The following is a 17,569-nucleotide window of genomic DNA, read 5'->3' as shown; positions in this document are numbered from 1 at the left end:
AGAAAAATCTTCGATCTACCTGCTAGGGAACTTACGCACATGTAACCTCGCTCGCTTCATGGCATATTTATTAAAATTGACGCGTCTAAAATTAGGAAAGGTGATTCATTTGACAAAAAATAACTCTTGTTCCAATATGTCAATACAATAAACCGTCCGTCGTCTTTTAATTTAATTCTCCTAAGTTACAGATTTTAATTTGCCAGAGTTGTAATGCATAGTTAATAAAAAAAAACACTTTTATTTTCATATGGCGGATTTATTCAGCTCCTTACGTCTCAAAGCAGTTGGGATAAGATAAGAACATTAATTACTTATTTAACCAATTCAATTTCGGTAACATTCCTTGCAGGGTTGCGTCAAAACAGGTTTATTTATTACTTAGTAATTAACAGTTACCTACTCATTTTAAAATTAAAAGCCGTAAGGTTTGTAAGATTACCTACTACATATATGAATTGTTTTTAAATGTTGGGGGAATAATTAAGCGATCTTATGTAAAATGAATAAACTCTGATTTTTAGTATTTTATTGTATCAGTAGATTATTTTAGAGCCTTTACTCACGTATGCCATACAACGTTCTATCCAATATTTTGAAGTTTCTACCTTATAAAAGAATTCGTAATGATGTCTCATCGATGTAATTAAACATATTTTTTTAAATTTAATCTATATAGGTAGTCTTATTATCAAGTCGGCCGAAATGGTAACCAAGCCAGTTATATTCTATTTTGCTAGTTTCGTAAATCGTCACTACTATGGAATATTGGAAAAAAGGTATTTTAGTAAGTATAAAATAATATGTTGGCACCTTACAAATTATGTATTCCCTGATCGAAAAAGTCATTATCAATTATTTACCTCATTTTTCTTCTGGGTTCCTATAAATCGCTTTCTCTATCTGATTAACCTAACAAAATTGAAATCCCTACTAATTGGAAAGATGGAAAGACTTGTTTTGGTTTCCATGAAAATCTAATTACTTAGGTTTTGCAAAATCGATAAAAATTTGACTGCCTTTACGGTTCATGGAAAATAATCAAATTTCGGAAATTGTTTTAACATGCGGGGTCAGGTCTGTAATCCTCAGTTGGAGTTTTGGTGGAATTCAGGTAACAACTTTGATAAGGTCCCTCCCGATGAAACCAATATGAAGATATGATTCATGAATTGCATATTGCCATTAGGACTTTCTCCACCAGTTCTTTTTCTTTTATTAGTTAATTATATCTTGATTGCAAGTTGATGAAGGTTAGATCACAAATCATTAATTCGAATTAATCCATCGTGTTTCGTTAGATAGATTAGGTACACCTTACAAAGTATGAGTTTAAAAGTTTATTTTCCAAGGAAGGACACTAGTTATGTTCGCAGTATAAGTAAAAAGTATTATTTTTAAGCAACTTTGTGAATTTAAGAATTAGTTAATTAATTTAACATTAACGCTCGAAAAATTGAACTGAAAAAAATTTATTTTTTAATGAAGTGGAAGTAAATTACCCTTCCCAATTTTAGATGTGCCAATTGAAATAAATGTGCCATGAAAAGGTTACAGACTTTCGAATAAATCGAAAATTTTTCCACCCGCATTCATATAATCTTACAATACCTATACGGCTTTCAATTATAACATGAGTAGGTAACCGTTAATTACATAGTAAGTAATAAATAAACCTGTTTTCAAGCAATCCTGAAAAGAAAGACCCAAGGTTGAATTGGCTAAATATGTTATTAATCTAGTTATCTTATCCCGACTACTTTGAGACGCAGATAGCTGTATAAGTTCGCCCTATAAAAATTAAAAGTAGGATTTTTGAACAATTAGACATTACAATTTTGATTAATTAATTCAAAAATTGTACTTGGACGAATTGAATTAAAAGACGATGGGTGGGTTATTATTGTCGCATATTGCAACAAGATTCTTTTTTTAATAGGTATTTGTCAAATGAATCGCCGTTTCTAATTTTAGACGCGCCAATATTAATAAATATGCCATGAAGCGAGGTTACATGTGCGTAAGTTTCCTAGCAGGTAAATCGAAGATTTTGCTGCCCGCTTTGGCAAAAAGGTGTGCGGATAAATTACAACTAACGGCATCCCTTCTATTCCACTTAAAAACCGAAGTCAAACGAATTAATTAAGTAAATGGAATGTTGGTTGCCTATGTGGCAGGTATGAGGCATTCGAGGGACATTAAATAAGTCAGAAACTGTACAATGGGAATAAAAATTAGACAAAACGAAAATAAAAATTAAAAAATCAAACACATGTCAAATTTTCTCAAATCAAGTGATTGTGTCTTCTTTACTCCCTTTTATCTCAACAGAATTTTTGAACAACGGCCACTCTGCCTTTCAACACAACACTTTTGCTCAAGATTTAGTGTAGACGATCCACTTCTGGACTTGCCACGTGCATTTAAATCTAACTCTCACATTTTACGTTAATTGTATGTGCTTCCATAATTATTTACTAAGAGCCGGCCCACATGTACCAGGTGATTCATACCGTGCTCCTTGAAAAAACATATAATGTAAAGTTAATAACTTTGATCCAACTTACTTAGACCGCAGCTTCGCGCGCATCTGAACGATCTTACATTATCGAACGACTGGCCATTGCTTGCACATATCGGATCGTATTGCTTTGTTACGCGACTTAGGCAATCTGAAACGCATCTTCGAAAGGCTGGAGTGGCGGTGGTTGTCGTTGTGCCACTAGGGGCTGTGGTCTGCAATTGCTGCCAGTTGTTTTTATTCCAATAACCCAAATTGTAGTACCCAAAACCAATTTGTCTTGATTGTACGTTAATGCATAAGTAAACGATGATCACTAGAACAAAAGATGTCAACATCCTCGGTGGGAAACTAATTAAGTAGACGGTACTTACAAATAAAGAAAGTAAACGCCTTCATTATCTCTCACGTAATGATTATGGTACACCTTACCTTCGCTTTTTGAGCAGCTTCGGCGCAGAGGGAGAGAAAGTTGATAAAAGGCGATGTCACGTTTAAATTAAAAGGAATTAATTATGACACCATGCCAAAATAAGGCAAAACATACCTATTTCATCATGAAATTAGTACACTATGTCCAAGATAGAGACGTCTATCATGGGAATCAAGGAAACCATAGAAGACACTACTAAGATGGTCAAATTAAGGAAACGTTGCGCTTTAAAGAAAACCCGAAGATTTCGATTATTTCCGAAGATATGGCAGAAAAACCAAACTTTGCCGAATTAGTTTTTTTTCCGATGTTATTTGAACAGATACAACAATAACACTTTCTCATTGCCACTATTTGAGTTCTTGAAGACAGGGTTAAGAGATTTTCAATGCACCTTTTCCTTTCGGAGAAATTATTATCAACTTTATTTTTTTATATGTTCTGTAAAAAACGTACATATTGTACGGGTAGCATTTTTTGTTACGGATATAACTAACTATATAGGGCACACACAAAAAGTTGGAAACCGATCGGACATATTTTCCATTTTACAGGAATTTGTCCGATAGGATAGGATAGCTGGCAATATAAAAAACTATGTATGTATAAAATCAATGGAAACCAATTCAAAAATGAATGAATGAATGAATCTTTTCTTTATTATCTTTAGTTTTACAGTAAACTACTCCTACCGAAGTATTTGCGTATTTGCACACAAGATCTAAGATAATAGAGAAACTAAAATTAAACCCGAGGCTACTAGCCTGTTTGGGTTTTACACATATACTTTTTCATGCTCACTATTTCAGGGTAAGGGGACGGACCGGTCAATATTTTCTCTTTAACTAGTGTGTGTGATTTTAATTACAAAATTATAAGACGCCGCAATTGTTACTTGATATAATGGGTTTAATTTATATTATAGTTGATTAGAAGAAAATTATTACTCAATTATTGTGTAAAAAAAGTCGGTAGTATCCAAGTTAAATAAGTATTTTTTTATGGTTCTTAAGAAAATAGTTTTTGTTTTTATTTCCTTGATATGTAAAGGTAAACAGTTGTAAAACTTTGGTGCTAAGTAGGTGTAAAATTTTCTGAAGTGATTAATGCTTGGTCGAGGGACGTTTACATTTGATTTGTATCTTGTCGTACCATTTTTTTTCCGGATATCAGCACGTTCTTTGGTACTTCTGTTATAAAATATTTTTAACACTTTGTATATATATAAGCTTCCTACTGGCAAAATTTTAAGTTTTTTTAAACAGGGGAGTTGTATGCTCTCTTCTTCCCATATTGCAGATTATCCTGATGTAACACTTTTGTATCGTAATTAGTGGTTTAATTGTCGTAGAGTAAGTTCCTCCCCACACTGATAGCCCATACTCTAATTTTGAGTTGGCAAACGCATAGTATACTGTTTTAAGGAAAGCAGGAGAACATAAATCCTTTAATAAATAACATATTCTCATGTACTGGAGTAATTTGTTTTTTACTTGTGCTATATGTGGTTTCCAGCTGAGTTTCGAATCCACCACAATCCCCAAGTATTTCATTTGGTCTACCATCTCTATTTCTAGACATCTACAGTTCGTAGTGCAATTTACTTCATGATATTTTAATGGTGACTCCAAACTGAAACGTCTTCTTAAATAAAAAGTCATATATTTGGTTTTGGGACTCAGTACCATGTAGTTGTTGGTAAACCAGAGTCTTAGGAGAAGCAGGTCGTGTTCCATACTTAGTTTAAGATTCTCAGTGGTACCTGATCTGTAAACAAGTGCTGTATCGTCCGCGAAAGCAGACAATTGTCCTCTGAAACAGCCGTTGCATAGCTCATTTACGTAAATAAGGAATAGGGGTCCTGATAAAACTGAACCTTGTGGTATTCCGGTTTTTACATATTCTGTTTCACTGAGCTTCCCACAAACTCTCGTTTGTTGTGATCGACCAATTAAGAACGTACGGAACCATTTATAAGCAACCCCTCTGATTCCAGCATTCCATAATCGATTTAGTAGAAGTGTATAATCAACTGTGTCAAAGGCCTTCATTATATCTATAAATAATCCTGAACAATACTCGCCTTTGTTTAGTCCATTATATATTTCCTCAATGAAATTTAGGAGTGCATCTTCAGTGTTCGAGTTTTTTTTAAATCCAAATTGCTGTTTGCTAAAATAATCGAAACTATTTAGAAATTTCAGTAAACGATTTTTCATTGCCTTTTCAAATAGTTTTGAAAATACTGATAGGAGCGTGATAGGCCTATAATTATCTGTATTTTCTTTGTCTCCTTTCTTATAAAGAGGGATAACAATTCCTCTTTTCAAGTCCTCTGGAAATTCTCCAACAGTGAAACTAAAATTTATTAAGTAGACTATTACATCTAATATATGATCACTGATGTTCTTTATTAGCTGCGGTGAAATGTCATCAAATCCTGGAGATTTACGTGTTGATAACGAATTTATCAATGCCCGTATTTCTTCTTTCGTTGCAGGGTATAAAAAGATTGAGTGTAGGATACACTGTTTTTTGAAATTGATTTCATAAACATGACTAAAATTGGAGATTCTTATGTCAATTTGGTCTTTGGATACGGTGTTTCTAAGACTATCGGCTACTGTGACAAAGAACCGATTAAAAACATCAGCTACCGCCTTTTGGCAAGTTATCCTAACATTTTGACTATCTTTAAGAAATATTTCCGTACCTTTCTTGCTATCCTCTCCTAAGATTTCTTTTACAGTAGCCCACTGTTTTCTCGGGTCGTTACTTTCTGTAAATTTATGCTTGTAATAGTGGTTTTTTGTCAGTTTTATATCAGTAACAAGTTCATTTTTTATTTTTCTATAAGCTTGTTGTTGTTGCTCATTGTTCGGCTGTTGCTTACATTTTTTGTACAATGCATTTTTTTCTTTTACCTTTTTTAATATTGTTTTATTCATCCAGGGTTTTAATTTTGATGGCTGCCGTTTTTGATTAATTTTTGACTGCCGACAGTTGGCAATATTTTGTTTAAGTGTTTGAAAAAAAATTTGATATGCTTGTGTAACAGTATGTGCTGCATAAACTGCATCCCATTTTGTGTTTTTGAGTAATTTTTTTAGCTTACATAAATCTAATTTTAACTTACCATTATTTTCATTGCTCATTTTAATATTTTTATTTCGTTCACATTTTATACAAAGGGCTGTCATACAATGATCAGTAATTTGGGAATCAATTACCATACTACTACATATGATAAGTTTTCCGTTACACCTAACAAAAAGATGGTCAATTAACGTATTGGAACTCGAATTTATTCTAGTTGGAACGTGTATGAGAGACTCTAACCCAAAGTTTGACATGTTAATTAAATAGTTATCTACATTACTCGATTTTTTTAATAAGTCTATATTGATATCTCCACTCAACACAAGATTTTTGTTTTTAATTACTGTCAATATATTACATAGTTCATCCACAAAACATTCTTCATGAAACGCTTGTAATCTATACATGCCTATCACATCTAAACAAATGCTTTCAGATATACTTATTTGCACATGTACTTTATCTGCTGTTTTCATTTCGGGGCTTACCATAACACGATTCTCTAACTCGTCGGTTACATAGATAATAACACCACCTGCTCTATAATTTTGATTACAGTTTGCATACATTGAAAATTTTGGGATGGTGTACATACTTAGTTCGTGGGATTTTACCCATATTTCGGTTAATATAATAACGTGAGGTAACGTAATTAAATTCTGTAATTTTAAGATAAACTCATCAAAATTTTTTCTTATACTTCTAATATTTTGCTGTACTATAATTACATCATTCTCATATAAATTAAAAGTATTGCTTTCTAAGACTACCATTTTACATAAAACAAAAATTGTATACTAATTTTAAAACGTTACTTGCCATTTAACATTGCTACTTGCTCCAGGTTTGTAAGAACGATGACCTTGTCGCCTTCATTTTTGCGTAAGAAGATTTTTCCGTTTTTCACCCAAACGAACTTATAGCCATGGTCACGCTTGACAGATCTTGCGGCAGCAAGCACTTTTCTTCGCACTGGGCTCAAACTTTCATTTATGTAGACAACATCGGCTGGGTAATTTGTACTTCCAATGTCGCTGGTGTTTAAGTTTCGTTTTATCTTCCTTTTTCTCAGGAACTCTTCTTTTGTTGCTCTCCTAACGAACTTCACGATGATCCCTCGGATTCTTCCTTCTTGTTTTGTTCCCAAACGATGACATGCATCAACATCTCCATCACTCACATTTATCTCTAGAGCAGTCCCGACGCTTTTAACGATATTTAACACGTCCTCATTTTTGGATTCTGGTATACCATTTATTTCCACACAGTTCACTCTCGAATACTGTTCCAATTCGTCGATTTTCTCTTCTTGGGATTTTACTTTTTCCTTCAGGTTAACGTTTTCCTGCCGCAACACTTCAAATTTTTTATCATACTCCCTTAAGAGTTTCGATTGCTCCTCGGTAATTTTGAGTAGCTCTGCGATTTGCTCGTGGCATCCTTCGACTGATTTTCCTAGATCACTTTCCAGCTTCTCCATTTGTGTTTTCGACTCTTCTCTCATTTCTCGCAGATAACTTAAAATTTCCTCAGATCCTGCCATCTTAGAAGAAGTATCCACACACAAGCTTTTCCTACGTATTGTTTGGCAATCACCACACCTCCATATTGCTTTTTCACCGATTAGGTGATCTATATCTTCCTGTGTTAGATTTAGACAATCTCCGTGGAAAATGCCATCACAATCATTGCAATGTATTTTCCCTTTTGTTGCCAACGAAACATTTTTATCACAGATTACACATTTGGTACTCATTTTAAGGTTGAACAAATTTAAGTTTTTGTAACTAACGGCTATCGAGTTAGACTTGAATACGATACGCGCTATCACGTTGGTGCAATAATAGATATTTGACCGGCCCGCAACACGTCCGTCCACAACGAGCTCTGATGCATTACTGATGCATTAAAATCAATATTTAAAAAATCTGTTGTATTGAAAGGTAATCGAAATGTGCAACGTAAACTAATTTCGTGGATATCGCCATTTTGTTTTCACCTACGTTCAGGTGTGCACCATTTTTGGGTAGGAATTTTGGAAATTTTTTTACAAAAAGCAGAAAAGGAATAAGAATAACTGAAAACTGAATGATTGACGATTTATAAGACAAAATTAAAGAAGATACGTACATTTTGGGACCCTTAGTGCTGTAGCTTATGAACTAAACGTTCACATAATGAATAGTTGCCTCCATGCTTTTAGGTAAAATCCATCATTGAATGGAAAAGTGGACAGTAACTCCTATCTTCTCTTGATTTGCTAAGTAAAGGTAATGCATCTGAGACAACCCCCAATATTGTGATCGTCGTGACCTATCGCTTTACTGGACTTTTATTATTGTTTGTTTTTTGTTACTGTTTGAGTAATTTGTTGACTATTGTCTAAACAAAGAAATTCGTCTAAAATATGTTTAAAGTGACAAAAGTTACATTATCACGTGCTTGGGAAATAATTCCGAACAATGAACAGTAAACAATAAACCATAAAGTACTCATAATTGGTCGATAACAAAAGGTATTACGACTTAGTAATGCTATACGGGCAGTAATCAGTTTTTAGGTCTTTCGCTATTGTAGTTTGCTAACAGAGGTAGACACAGGAATGTTGCAATTTTCTAGAATCTTTATTAGGTATAGATATAGAAAAATAGCAACAATTTTAGGAGATATTTTATTTATACTTCTAGTAAAAGATGTGTATTCTCAGGTGAAATGTGTAAACCCACGAAAATACGCAAATAATAATACGTAGGAGAAACCTTGTACAATGCATATATCTGATCTCATTGCAGCAGACCCGCACCTTCCTGCGTATAATCTTCACCTTTGATTATAACTAGGTATATTCAAAGATCTTCCGAGATATAATATGAGATTTGCAATTTGCATACCTGTTGGTGTAGTTAATCAGTACACACATCAATTATACGTGTGCATAGTTTGTCATAGATTTTAATAACTCTCCTTGCGCACTATTTTCAAAACACTTGATTAATTAATGGAAAATATAGACGACGTCACTGACACCTAATTATGAATGCGACATCAGCCAATATATAGGTAGGGGAGATTTCAATATTGCCATTGCAGTACAATTCATTTTATGACTTTATGTCATTTTGCAAGCCGCGTAAAATGACCCTAAAATAGAAATGTTCATAAAACGAGAGCATCCTCGAGGCCTGTGGAGTGCCTCCTCGTAAAGGGGCCTCCGCAACATTGAACTCTTATACGCATTATCCAAAATGTGGTAGAATAGTAGAGAATGGGATGTAATTAAATAGTGTAAATGTCGAAATAACCCCAATAACTAATTATGCGAAAATTAGATGACTTTTAAATTAGACAACTCAATTACGCGACCAAAATGTAACGACCGTTTACCCTGCAATTTTCTACAGCACCTCTCGGGCCTAATTTCATCATCATAGTAATACTGCAAAGGTAATATCTTTTTATTTATATCGAATAATTGACATACTTAGTTTAATATCGCTTTTGTTTATAAGTAAAGTACTTAAACAATTCTTTGTACCTAATTATAATCTACTACTTAAAATTTAGCCCTTGTGAAATTATGCGTTCGGCTGTCAAGTATTTGTAATTGTAATTAAGTTTCCCAAGCACGTAAGCTGCTGGTAAATTATATTAAACTGAGCTGAAAGGATCATTTTCATTGCTTCTCTTATATTTCTACTTATATTTTAATTTTATCACTTCACTAATATGCATTTAATTTGGTGGCAAAATGTTTACTACGGCTGACAGTAAGGCGAAATAGTGCCTTAAAATTTGGGTTCTGTAAGAAACAGACGTAGGCTGAAGTAACTCCAGAGGTCATTGTATTCTGTAAGTGGAAAACTTAAGGACTCAGTCAACGAAAAGGGTTAGTATAAACTCGCCCCGGATTTACCGTTTACCGGGAATCATAAAAGCCCATAAAGTCTGCCCCAAAAGAGTGAAGAGTCGGGAGACCTTGCGGTCGGTTCAATCGTCGGGTATATTTGTAAAGGTGATGCATGTAATGTAGAAAATGCTTAGTAGGTACTCGCCTAAACAAGTGTCAAAAACCTCGAAACCATTGTCTACGTTCCAAAAAGCCTAACACGATTTCAGGCACCCAGGTGTTTTTAAAACGCGCAACATTTGGTTGTATTGTTTATCAAGCTGCCTCTGCTTATATGCCAGTGTGTAGTGTGTAGCTTATACTAGATTAAGGCATGGAAGGTAGTTGGTAACAATGCAAATTACTCTTCGGTTAATTATTCAGAACACCCGAACCCCAATTCTGTGTTGGAAACGAATAATCGATTTCGTGTATAAATTTAACCATTTGACCACTAATTCATTAGCGCACTTTGCATTTTTCACGCACCCATTTGTAGAGGACGCCTACAAAAACAAGTTGTAAATCAGCATATGCATGATTAAAGCACATTTTTGGTAATAAAATTAAGTTTTTATACTGGTAGCGCTATCTAACGGTAAAAGTATAGCACCTCCGAAAACCATATCGAAATTATTTTCTTAAATTATCGATCTCACAAGTAATCTAACTCAAAATAGACTAGAGCCTGAACATCTACGCTACATGAGAAAGCTTTTAGTGAAAATTTGATGTCTCTAGCTATTGTACTTGCTGAGATCTCACCCGGACAGCCGGCCAGCCAGCCATAACGAATATAATAGCGTATTTTTTTCAAAAATGCGCTAAAAATTGCTTTCGGACTAGAGAAGCAAAGGGGAAGCTCAAAGAATTTCTTAGCAACTATGCTACAATTTACAGTCTAATTTTTTTCACTAAATTCTCCCTAAGGCATACGTTTGGCTTCCGAACTATATCAACCAGACACTAAAATAAAACATCGTCGGGTGGCAGATGCATTTATTACATTCGTCAATCTATTCCAAAAAGTGACTTAAGTAGGTAACTATAAGTTATTTGTCATACATGGCCCAGCAATTAGAAACTAATTAACGTTTGGTGATAATTGTGCTACATTTTCTCAGTTCATTGTTGGAAAGTTAAGTAACAGTCAGTGATTAAAATGTTGCTTTATTCATTTCTGTGTAAGTGTTAATTTTTTTACTTTTAATATGATCCAACGTCGTAAGTCATTGTCAACCAGGAGTAGACCGGTATACTCAATTTTGTAACTAAAAAAGGCGAATGATGCAGTTTGTAATTCGATTGTTGTTTGGCAGGTATTGCTGCAGCAGTGCATTTTAATACGGCGCACTCACAGCATTACGACGACGAGGACGACTACTTTTCATCAGAAATCGGATTGTATAATACAAACCAACGTGAAAATTCGCGCCCTCCGGCCACCTCCTTCCAATCTTCCGCACCAACTCTTCAGGTTCCGCAACCGACAAATCCCAATGCAAATGTCAACACTCGCGTCTCATCTCCACCACTTCAAAAACTGCCTCCCGGAATTACCATCGTATCAAACCAGCAAAACAGAGTCCCAAACTTAAGTAGCAATGCTGCTTTCCCTCCAAGCAACCCACCAATCCAGCAAAATAGCGGACAAAACATAGGTAACATTCCTCCCGTTAGAAACCCACCAGTTCAGCAAAACAGGAGACCAAATCCCAACGACGGTGGGGGTGCTCCAATGAGGGAACCTCCGATTATCAGCTCGACGACTCAATTTCCGTTTACAACAACCGCTCCGCCCGCTTTTCGAAGATGCATACAAACTTGCGGCGTGACAGCAGAATACAGCCCAGTGTGCGGTACCAACAGAGTTACCTATAACAATATGTCGCGCTTCCGGTGCGCACAATATTGTGGACTTAGTAAGGCATTATTTTCTTAATTTAAAACTGTAGTAATCGCTTGTTTTCAGTCGTGGAATTGAGCAATATTGGACGCTGCCCATAGGATAAATAATATTTTTTAGCTGTCAACTTGAATAATTATTTCCGGTTAAAAATTAAATCCGCAAATATAATTCGTTGTGAAAACGACCAAATGCACTACCTAAATTTGCTTATATAATGCTGAACCATAGATCTCCGATGATCTACCATCCAAAATCAACCACCACATATTTGATAAAATTAGAAGAAAAAATAGCAAAGAAAACGGTTTCCACTATTTAAGTTTTATGATTCTCTCAACGGACTTTTGTTAAACTATCAATATCAATGTGTTATTCCCACATTATGGTGAGGCTACAGAGATTAAATCTATTTTCCCTTGCTCGTTAATGGAATCTAAAAAACCGCAAAGAAAGCTTGATCAAAACTGCTGATACCCTTTTGGTGGTCTCTTCAACCGTCTTGTATTTATTACGCGTTTTTTCGATATCCGTGGGTCCTTAATTCCTCTTCCTTGCCTTCAATTTCCTCGTCTACTCCTTCTACAATTATGGTTTCCGCCTTTATCATGTCGCCCCTATGTGTTTGTAGCTTATCGATCCTATCTTTAATTCAGGGTGTCGTCTTCCCATGTTTATTCTATCGTCTTTTTCCTCCCCTTCCCTCTTACCATATAAAATTACTTCGTTTTCGAGCCACTGTTTTTCTCAATTATCACATTTCTTGTCGCCCCTTCGGGCCACACCTTGCATGCGGTAGTCCATGCTGCCTTGAAGTCCGTACAGTTGTCCACCATACTTCAAGTTTCCTCACTTTGGGTTTCGAATGTCTTATTTCTTTATTTTCTTTCTACATATTTGGTGAAAGCTTAGGTGTTGCGTTGGTCTCCTCTTTGGGAGTGGCCGGTAAACCTTTAATGAAATCTGAGACTCGCTCCAGTCTTGGTTGCCTGGGTTTAAATAATAAATCAGGTGCTATCAATTTATTCATAGCTTTCATATGTATGCATTTAGGATCTGGCGTTTGGATGTCTTCTCCCAGTTTTTTTCCTTTTAGGAGCGTTCTTTCCTTTTTGAACTGACAACCCCTCCTCCTCGATCCAGCTAAAACTGAGTTAATCTTTTTTTTTTTTTTATTGATGTATTGCTCCATATGGAAATTATTTATGATATATAAGCAGGTAAGTAGAGGTAAATAATTTAGATTAGATCTAGATCTAAATTATTTACCTCTACTTACCTGCTTATATATCATAAATAATTTCCATATGGAGCAATACATCAATAAAATCAATAACATGGACTTCTCCAGCAAACTCCTACAACTGAAATATATACTGAATTAAAACATAAAATCTAAATTATTTACCTCTACTTACCTGCTGAGTTAATCTATTCTCGGAGATTTGGGAGGAAGTTTTCCATCTCCTAACCCTGTATTAATTTCGTTTTGCGAAGAAAACATGTTGGGTAATAAAATCGATACTACGGGTGCTTTGCCCTACTAATATGGTAACCCTGTTCAAGTATTTTTTAATTTTTGGAATTCTCATTGAGTAATGAAAACTCGGCAGTCAGTAAAAATGAAGAAAATTGTCAATTCTTACGAAAATACAGTCAACTTTTTCTCTCGTCAATACATCTTACAAGAGTTAGATTTATTACAACAACTCTATTAGAGTGCAAATTTCTTCCTTTGTTATGGATAAGGATGTGCTTAAAATGGAGTTTGCGAGAAGAGCTATGTACATATTATGTCACCAACGAAGGAGGGTTACCTTTGATTTCTTTTAGGGTTTTAATTTTAGTTCAAGTTTTAGTTCCCATTTTTAGCTCCGGTCTCAATTTTAATTTTCAGTACCGGTGTAAATTCCGGATAAGTTACATTACATACTCTCCTTGTTCCACATACGAATTTACGTAACCTTGCATCAAATACCTGCGAGTGTCGACCTTTGACATATTCCACTAGCTTATAATGAGTTGCCATGTTGCTGTAAAATGGGTAAACGAGTCATGAAGAAGATTTACTATCAAGATTCGATCCTCAATAAAGGAACAACTTCCATAACTCTTTAGTGTCTTAGCTAATACTGTTTTGCCTCTTCAAGGTTATAGGCGATTACAAGTAATTTGTGTACTTCAGTACCTATTCAGTATCTTTTCCATCTCGGTTGGATATGAAGCGGCTGATCAATTAAGTAACGCACCTGGTATAGAAGCAGATTACGAGTAGAACGAGGCCCCTCAGGCATTATTCAACTAATTATATACTAAGACCTGCGGGCTTTTGACTAATTTAAGGTTTTGGATGCGCGAACTCAGCTCATTTCTTGGCGCCAACATCTAACTTTATTACAAGGTAAGAGTTTCATTATATGTTTTACTTGTACTATGGCCCTATACGTGCGAATTTTTGCTAGAAACATCAATTTGTTAATTTGTGGAAAGATGTTTTATGATTCGATTGCTAATCGATCATTCTTCATTGAGGAAATTCCAAGTGTACAGTGAATTTAATAGGAGTTGTGAATAACGTAACTTGTAATTTTGAATATTTGCGTGACACGTTTTCCAATTGTGGTGCCAGAGTTTAACGGGCATGTCACAAGATTTTTGTCACAACTAGAACACACGGATAAAGCACTTTCGATTGAAAATATTCCACCTATCACAATACAAATAAAGACCATCACGAAAAAACTCAAATGGAATATTCGTTTCGTAATTAAGGGCCAGTCCCTGAACTTGCACCTGTTGCCCACAATTATGCAGTAAGCTGATGTTTGTTTCGATAGTCATTGAGTTATTGGGCAATAAAGGCATTTATTATTATTATTATTTTCCCATCCTGCTAAATAAAAGTGACAGTAGGTGAGAACGAAACAGCATTAAAGGTTGTAGGTGAAAACTGAGTCTTTTGGTGCATGTCAATCGAAAATCAATAAAAACCAGTTGGAGTACGGAGGACAAGAAAAATAGAAACCGACTTTTGCTTGAAATCCTATCGAACTACAACTTGTGGTAAATTTATGTTTACGATAAAGGCGATACACGAGTACTTACACTGTTTTGCATCTAAATGAGATTTTAAATCGGTTAATTCTCTCCATTTGGTTCAGATGCCAACTACTGCAATTACAAACTTGCATACATGTAATAAAACCTAACAGCTTATAATTGTCGTATAAGACAGGTGTGGCATTCAAACTATGGCATGCAAAAGAGGTTCTCACGACATTTAATGTATAGAAATCCTCCAGGAAATCTCTACTTCCTGTTACTTTGCTGCAGGTAGTGCAACCCTAAAAGTTGCTTACAATCAACTAGTGCAGATGTCCTAGTCTTATTCATTGCAAAGACATTGGAGAAGAAAAAGGACGTGATTAACATCATAATTAACATGCGAACAGAGATCGATGGGGCGATACATAAAATGGCCATTCATCAGTACAGCTACGTAGGGTTGCCTACCAAAGAAATTAAAAAAATGATCGAAATTCCAAACCGAAGAGGAAGTTAACACCAAAAATACTACAATTAGCGAAATTCCTAGACGGTAAATTGGCGTAGGTATAACAAACTCTTTTCAGTTCGTGACTGCATTTAATTTAATAATACGAAATTATTGTAAGCGGGTGTTTTAAATGCCATTAAAATTCATCTTGGCGTCGCCCTGGGCGATTTTCACAGACTAAAAGGAATATGAAATCTCTACAGGTTAGTTCCCACCGTTTTTAAATATTTAAACAAAAGAAACAAGCCGTTCGATGTGGGGAAGTAGTTCACAACGTAATGTAAATACCAAAATAATTTACCAACGTTTATTAAAAGGAAATTTCTACATTTGTGAAACGTGAAATACGCACGTACAAGGAAATATTTGCAAAGCGCCAACAACATTTAGGTAAACACATAATTCCCCGCAGAGAAAATTATTATTATGCGTCGTATGATCTGTTTTGCTTGGTTGGGAGAGAAAAATTATGGCGTTAGATTAGGAACGATCGATTTAATGCATGTGCAAAACGTAAGTACAAATTTATGTCTGAGGTTCAGACATATCACCAACATGAGCCAAATTAAACAGTCAGTATGAGGTTACATCCATGCAACAGCGTGATTGCACCTTCGGATTTAACAATGGAATTCAGCGGAGCTCAACGAATCAATAACTTTCGCATACTTAATGCTTCTATTTTATGTTACTGTGAACTGACTGCATTACGGCACATATTTACTGCACAAATTCGTTTAATTTGTACCAGTGAATTGCAATAAAAGAACTGTTAAATGATTTTTTTGTTTTTCGTGATTTAACTACATCGGATGTTTGTTAATAATGGTTTGTCGCATTTGGGTATTGCATCAAGAGAATAAAATGGTACAACAGTTATTTTAATTAACATCATTGTAAACATGTTCAATTAGTAGTTGCTACTAATCGCCTTTAAATGAATGAAAAAAACTTCATGTGGCGTGTGACACAGAACCATGTATAGCACCCCATAATATGGCGCAAGTTGCAGCAAATTGGCTTTTATTGAATAATCAACATCTAGCAAATTTATGTCAGACCCAAACAAATAATTGAAAAGTATTCATTCAAATGAAGACGGCGCACTGCTCTTGTTCAGATTACGAAATGCAAAAGGGCTATTTATAAGATTAACAGTCAAAGGCGTAGGAGAATTTTAATCTACCCCTGTAGCCAAGTTTATAATACTCATGGGAATGGCCAAAAGCGGGATTGATAACGTTCCGTTGTTTTGTTGAATGTATCCTTAGTTTGAGTAACTGACTGAATGCGCTTTTAGTGTGTTATGTACGTGTGTAGTTTGTACGATTGGGAATATGACTTTTGCTTTTGTCATTAGAATGAGAGGTTCTTATTTTGCGAAAAATGAAATCTGGAATAGAACATTCCAAAGTCATAAAGTTAAACTTTTCTAAATTCTTTACCGTAGGTAGGTATCTATTCCAACTTGTAAGTTATTTTTGCTTTTTGGTATTATTTATTTCACATGTTATTCTTGTTTTGGTAACAACCTATTATAATAAGTCTTAGTTCCAGTTATTGTTGTAAATACTATTATTGTATATATTTATCAATTCCATGGATAATTGGATAACTAGATCGAAATGAAAATAATCGAAAGATATTGGTTATTTGAAGTATTTTGGGCATGGTGCATTAAGAATTTTTGTAGAGAATGTAATAAGCTGTCATATGGTGTAATAATATACAGAGTGTTTCATATAAAAAAGTCACATTTTTGTTATTATCTGAAAAATCCGATGTTTGGTTTTTAATTAAAGATTAGGATTTAGTAGAAAAAATGGTAGCTTAACATTCTTTCTAACTATGCAACTAAGAAAGTTAGCTATAGTGCCGACTCAATTTTAAACACACTGTATGTGATCAAATTCAAATCAAATCAACGCCGTGTCTTTTTTATATGGATGAAATCACCACATCATCTCAAACTTCCAGTTTTTGACTATTCGTCTGTAACGGGTTTGATGAATTGGAATGGACGGTGACGTTGTAGGTATGATGCAGGAGAAGGTAGTTTGACGCGGATACGGGATGAAAGCGGTTGAACGGTTTTAAGCTTTGAGGTTTTGAACAGGTCTGGAAATAGAACGTTTCTCAGGTCAACCAGTCACAGGACGAAGTGTCTT

The 17,569-nt window shown here is 34.8% G+C and overlaps 3 protein-coding genes across 3 annotated transcripts in view; 1 reads left to right on the top strand and 2 right to left on the bottom strand.

The window, feature by feature from the left end:
* LOC116167586 overlaps nt 1–4,206 on the bottom strand; it is a 22,965-nt gene extending 18,759 nt beyond the window's left edge. The window contains exons 1-2 of the mRNA XM_031482980.1: nt 2,568–4,206; nt 2,514–2,520 (exon numbers count right to left, since the gene is read on the bottom strand). Of these exons, the coding sequence (XP_031338840.1) occupies nt 2,514–2,520; nt 2,568–2,859 (299 nt within the window). The 5' untranslated portion in view covers nt 2,860–4,206. The remainder of the gene's footprint in view (nt 1–2,513; nt 2,521–2,567) is intronic.
* Nucleotides 4,207–6,105: 1,899 nt separating this feature from the next.
* Nucleotides 6,106–7,928, bottom strand: LOC116167585. Its single transcript, XM_031482979.1, has one exon. It carries the CDS (start codon nt 7,807–7,809, stop codon nt 6,865–6,867), a length of 945 nt encoding a protein of 314 aa, XP_031338839.1. The 5' UTR covers nt 7,810–7,928; the 3' UTR covers nt 6,106–6,864.
* Nucleotides 7,929–10,965: 3,037 nt separating this feature from the next.
* On the top strand, nt 10,966–12,050 carry LOC116169231 (lysine-rich arabinogalactan protein 19-like). The gene is made up of 3 exons (XM_031485264.1): nt 10,966–11,123; nt 11,259–11,861; nt 11,912–12,050. The coding sequence occupies exons 1-3, from the start codon at nt 11,102–11,104 to the stop codon at nt 11,944–11,946; spliced, it is 660 nt and encodes a 219-aa protein (XP_031341124.1). The 5' UTR covers nt 10,966–11,101; the 3' UTR covers nt 11,947–12,050.
* Nucleotides 12,051–17,569: the final 5,519 nt, after the last annotated feature.

The sequence above is a fragment of the Photinus pyralis genome, unplaced genomic scaffold (assembly GCF_008802855.1).
Source record: "Photinus pyralis isolate 1611_PpyrPB1 unplaced genomic scaffold, Ppyr1.3 Ppyr1.4_LG4, whole genome shotgun sequence".
Taxonomy (NCBI): domain Eukaryota; kingdom Metazoa; phylum Arthropoda; class Insecta; order Coleoptera; family Lampyridae; genus Photinus; species Photinus pyralis.
This window is presented reverse-complemented; position numbering and strand designations above follow the sequence as displayed.

What these genes read in the sequence shown, in the direction of transcription:
- LOC116169231 (XM_031485264.1), top strand. Translation starts at nt 11,102, where the DNA reads ATGTTGCTTTATTCATTTCTGT. An exon ending in GTTGCTTTATTCATTTCTGT is followed by an intron (nt 11,124 to 11,258) that starts GTAAGTGTTAAT and finishes GTTGTTTGGCAG; the next exon opens with GTATTGCTGCAGCAGTGCAT. An exon ending in CGCACAATATTGTGGACTTA is followed by an intron (nt 11,862 to 11,911) that starts GTAAGGCATTAT and finishes GCTTGTTTTCAG; the next exon opens with TCGTGGAATTGAGCAATATT.
- LOC116167585 (XM_031482979.1), bottom strand. Translation starts at nt 7,809, where the DNA reads ATGAGTACCAAATGTGTAATCTGTGATAAAAATGTTTCGTTGGCAACA.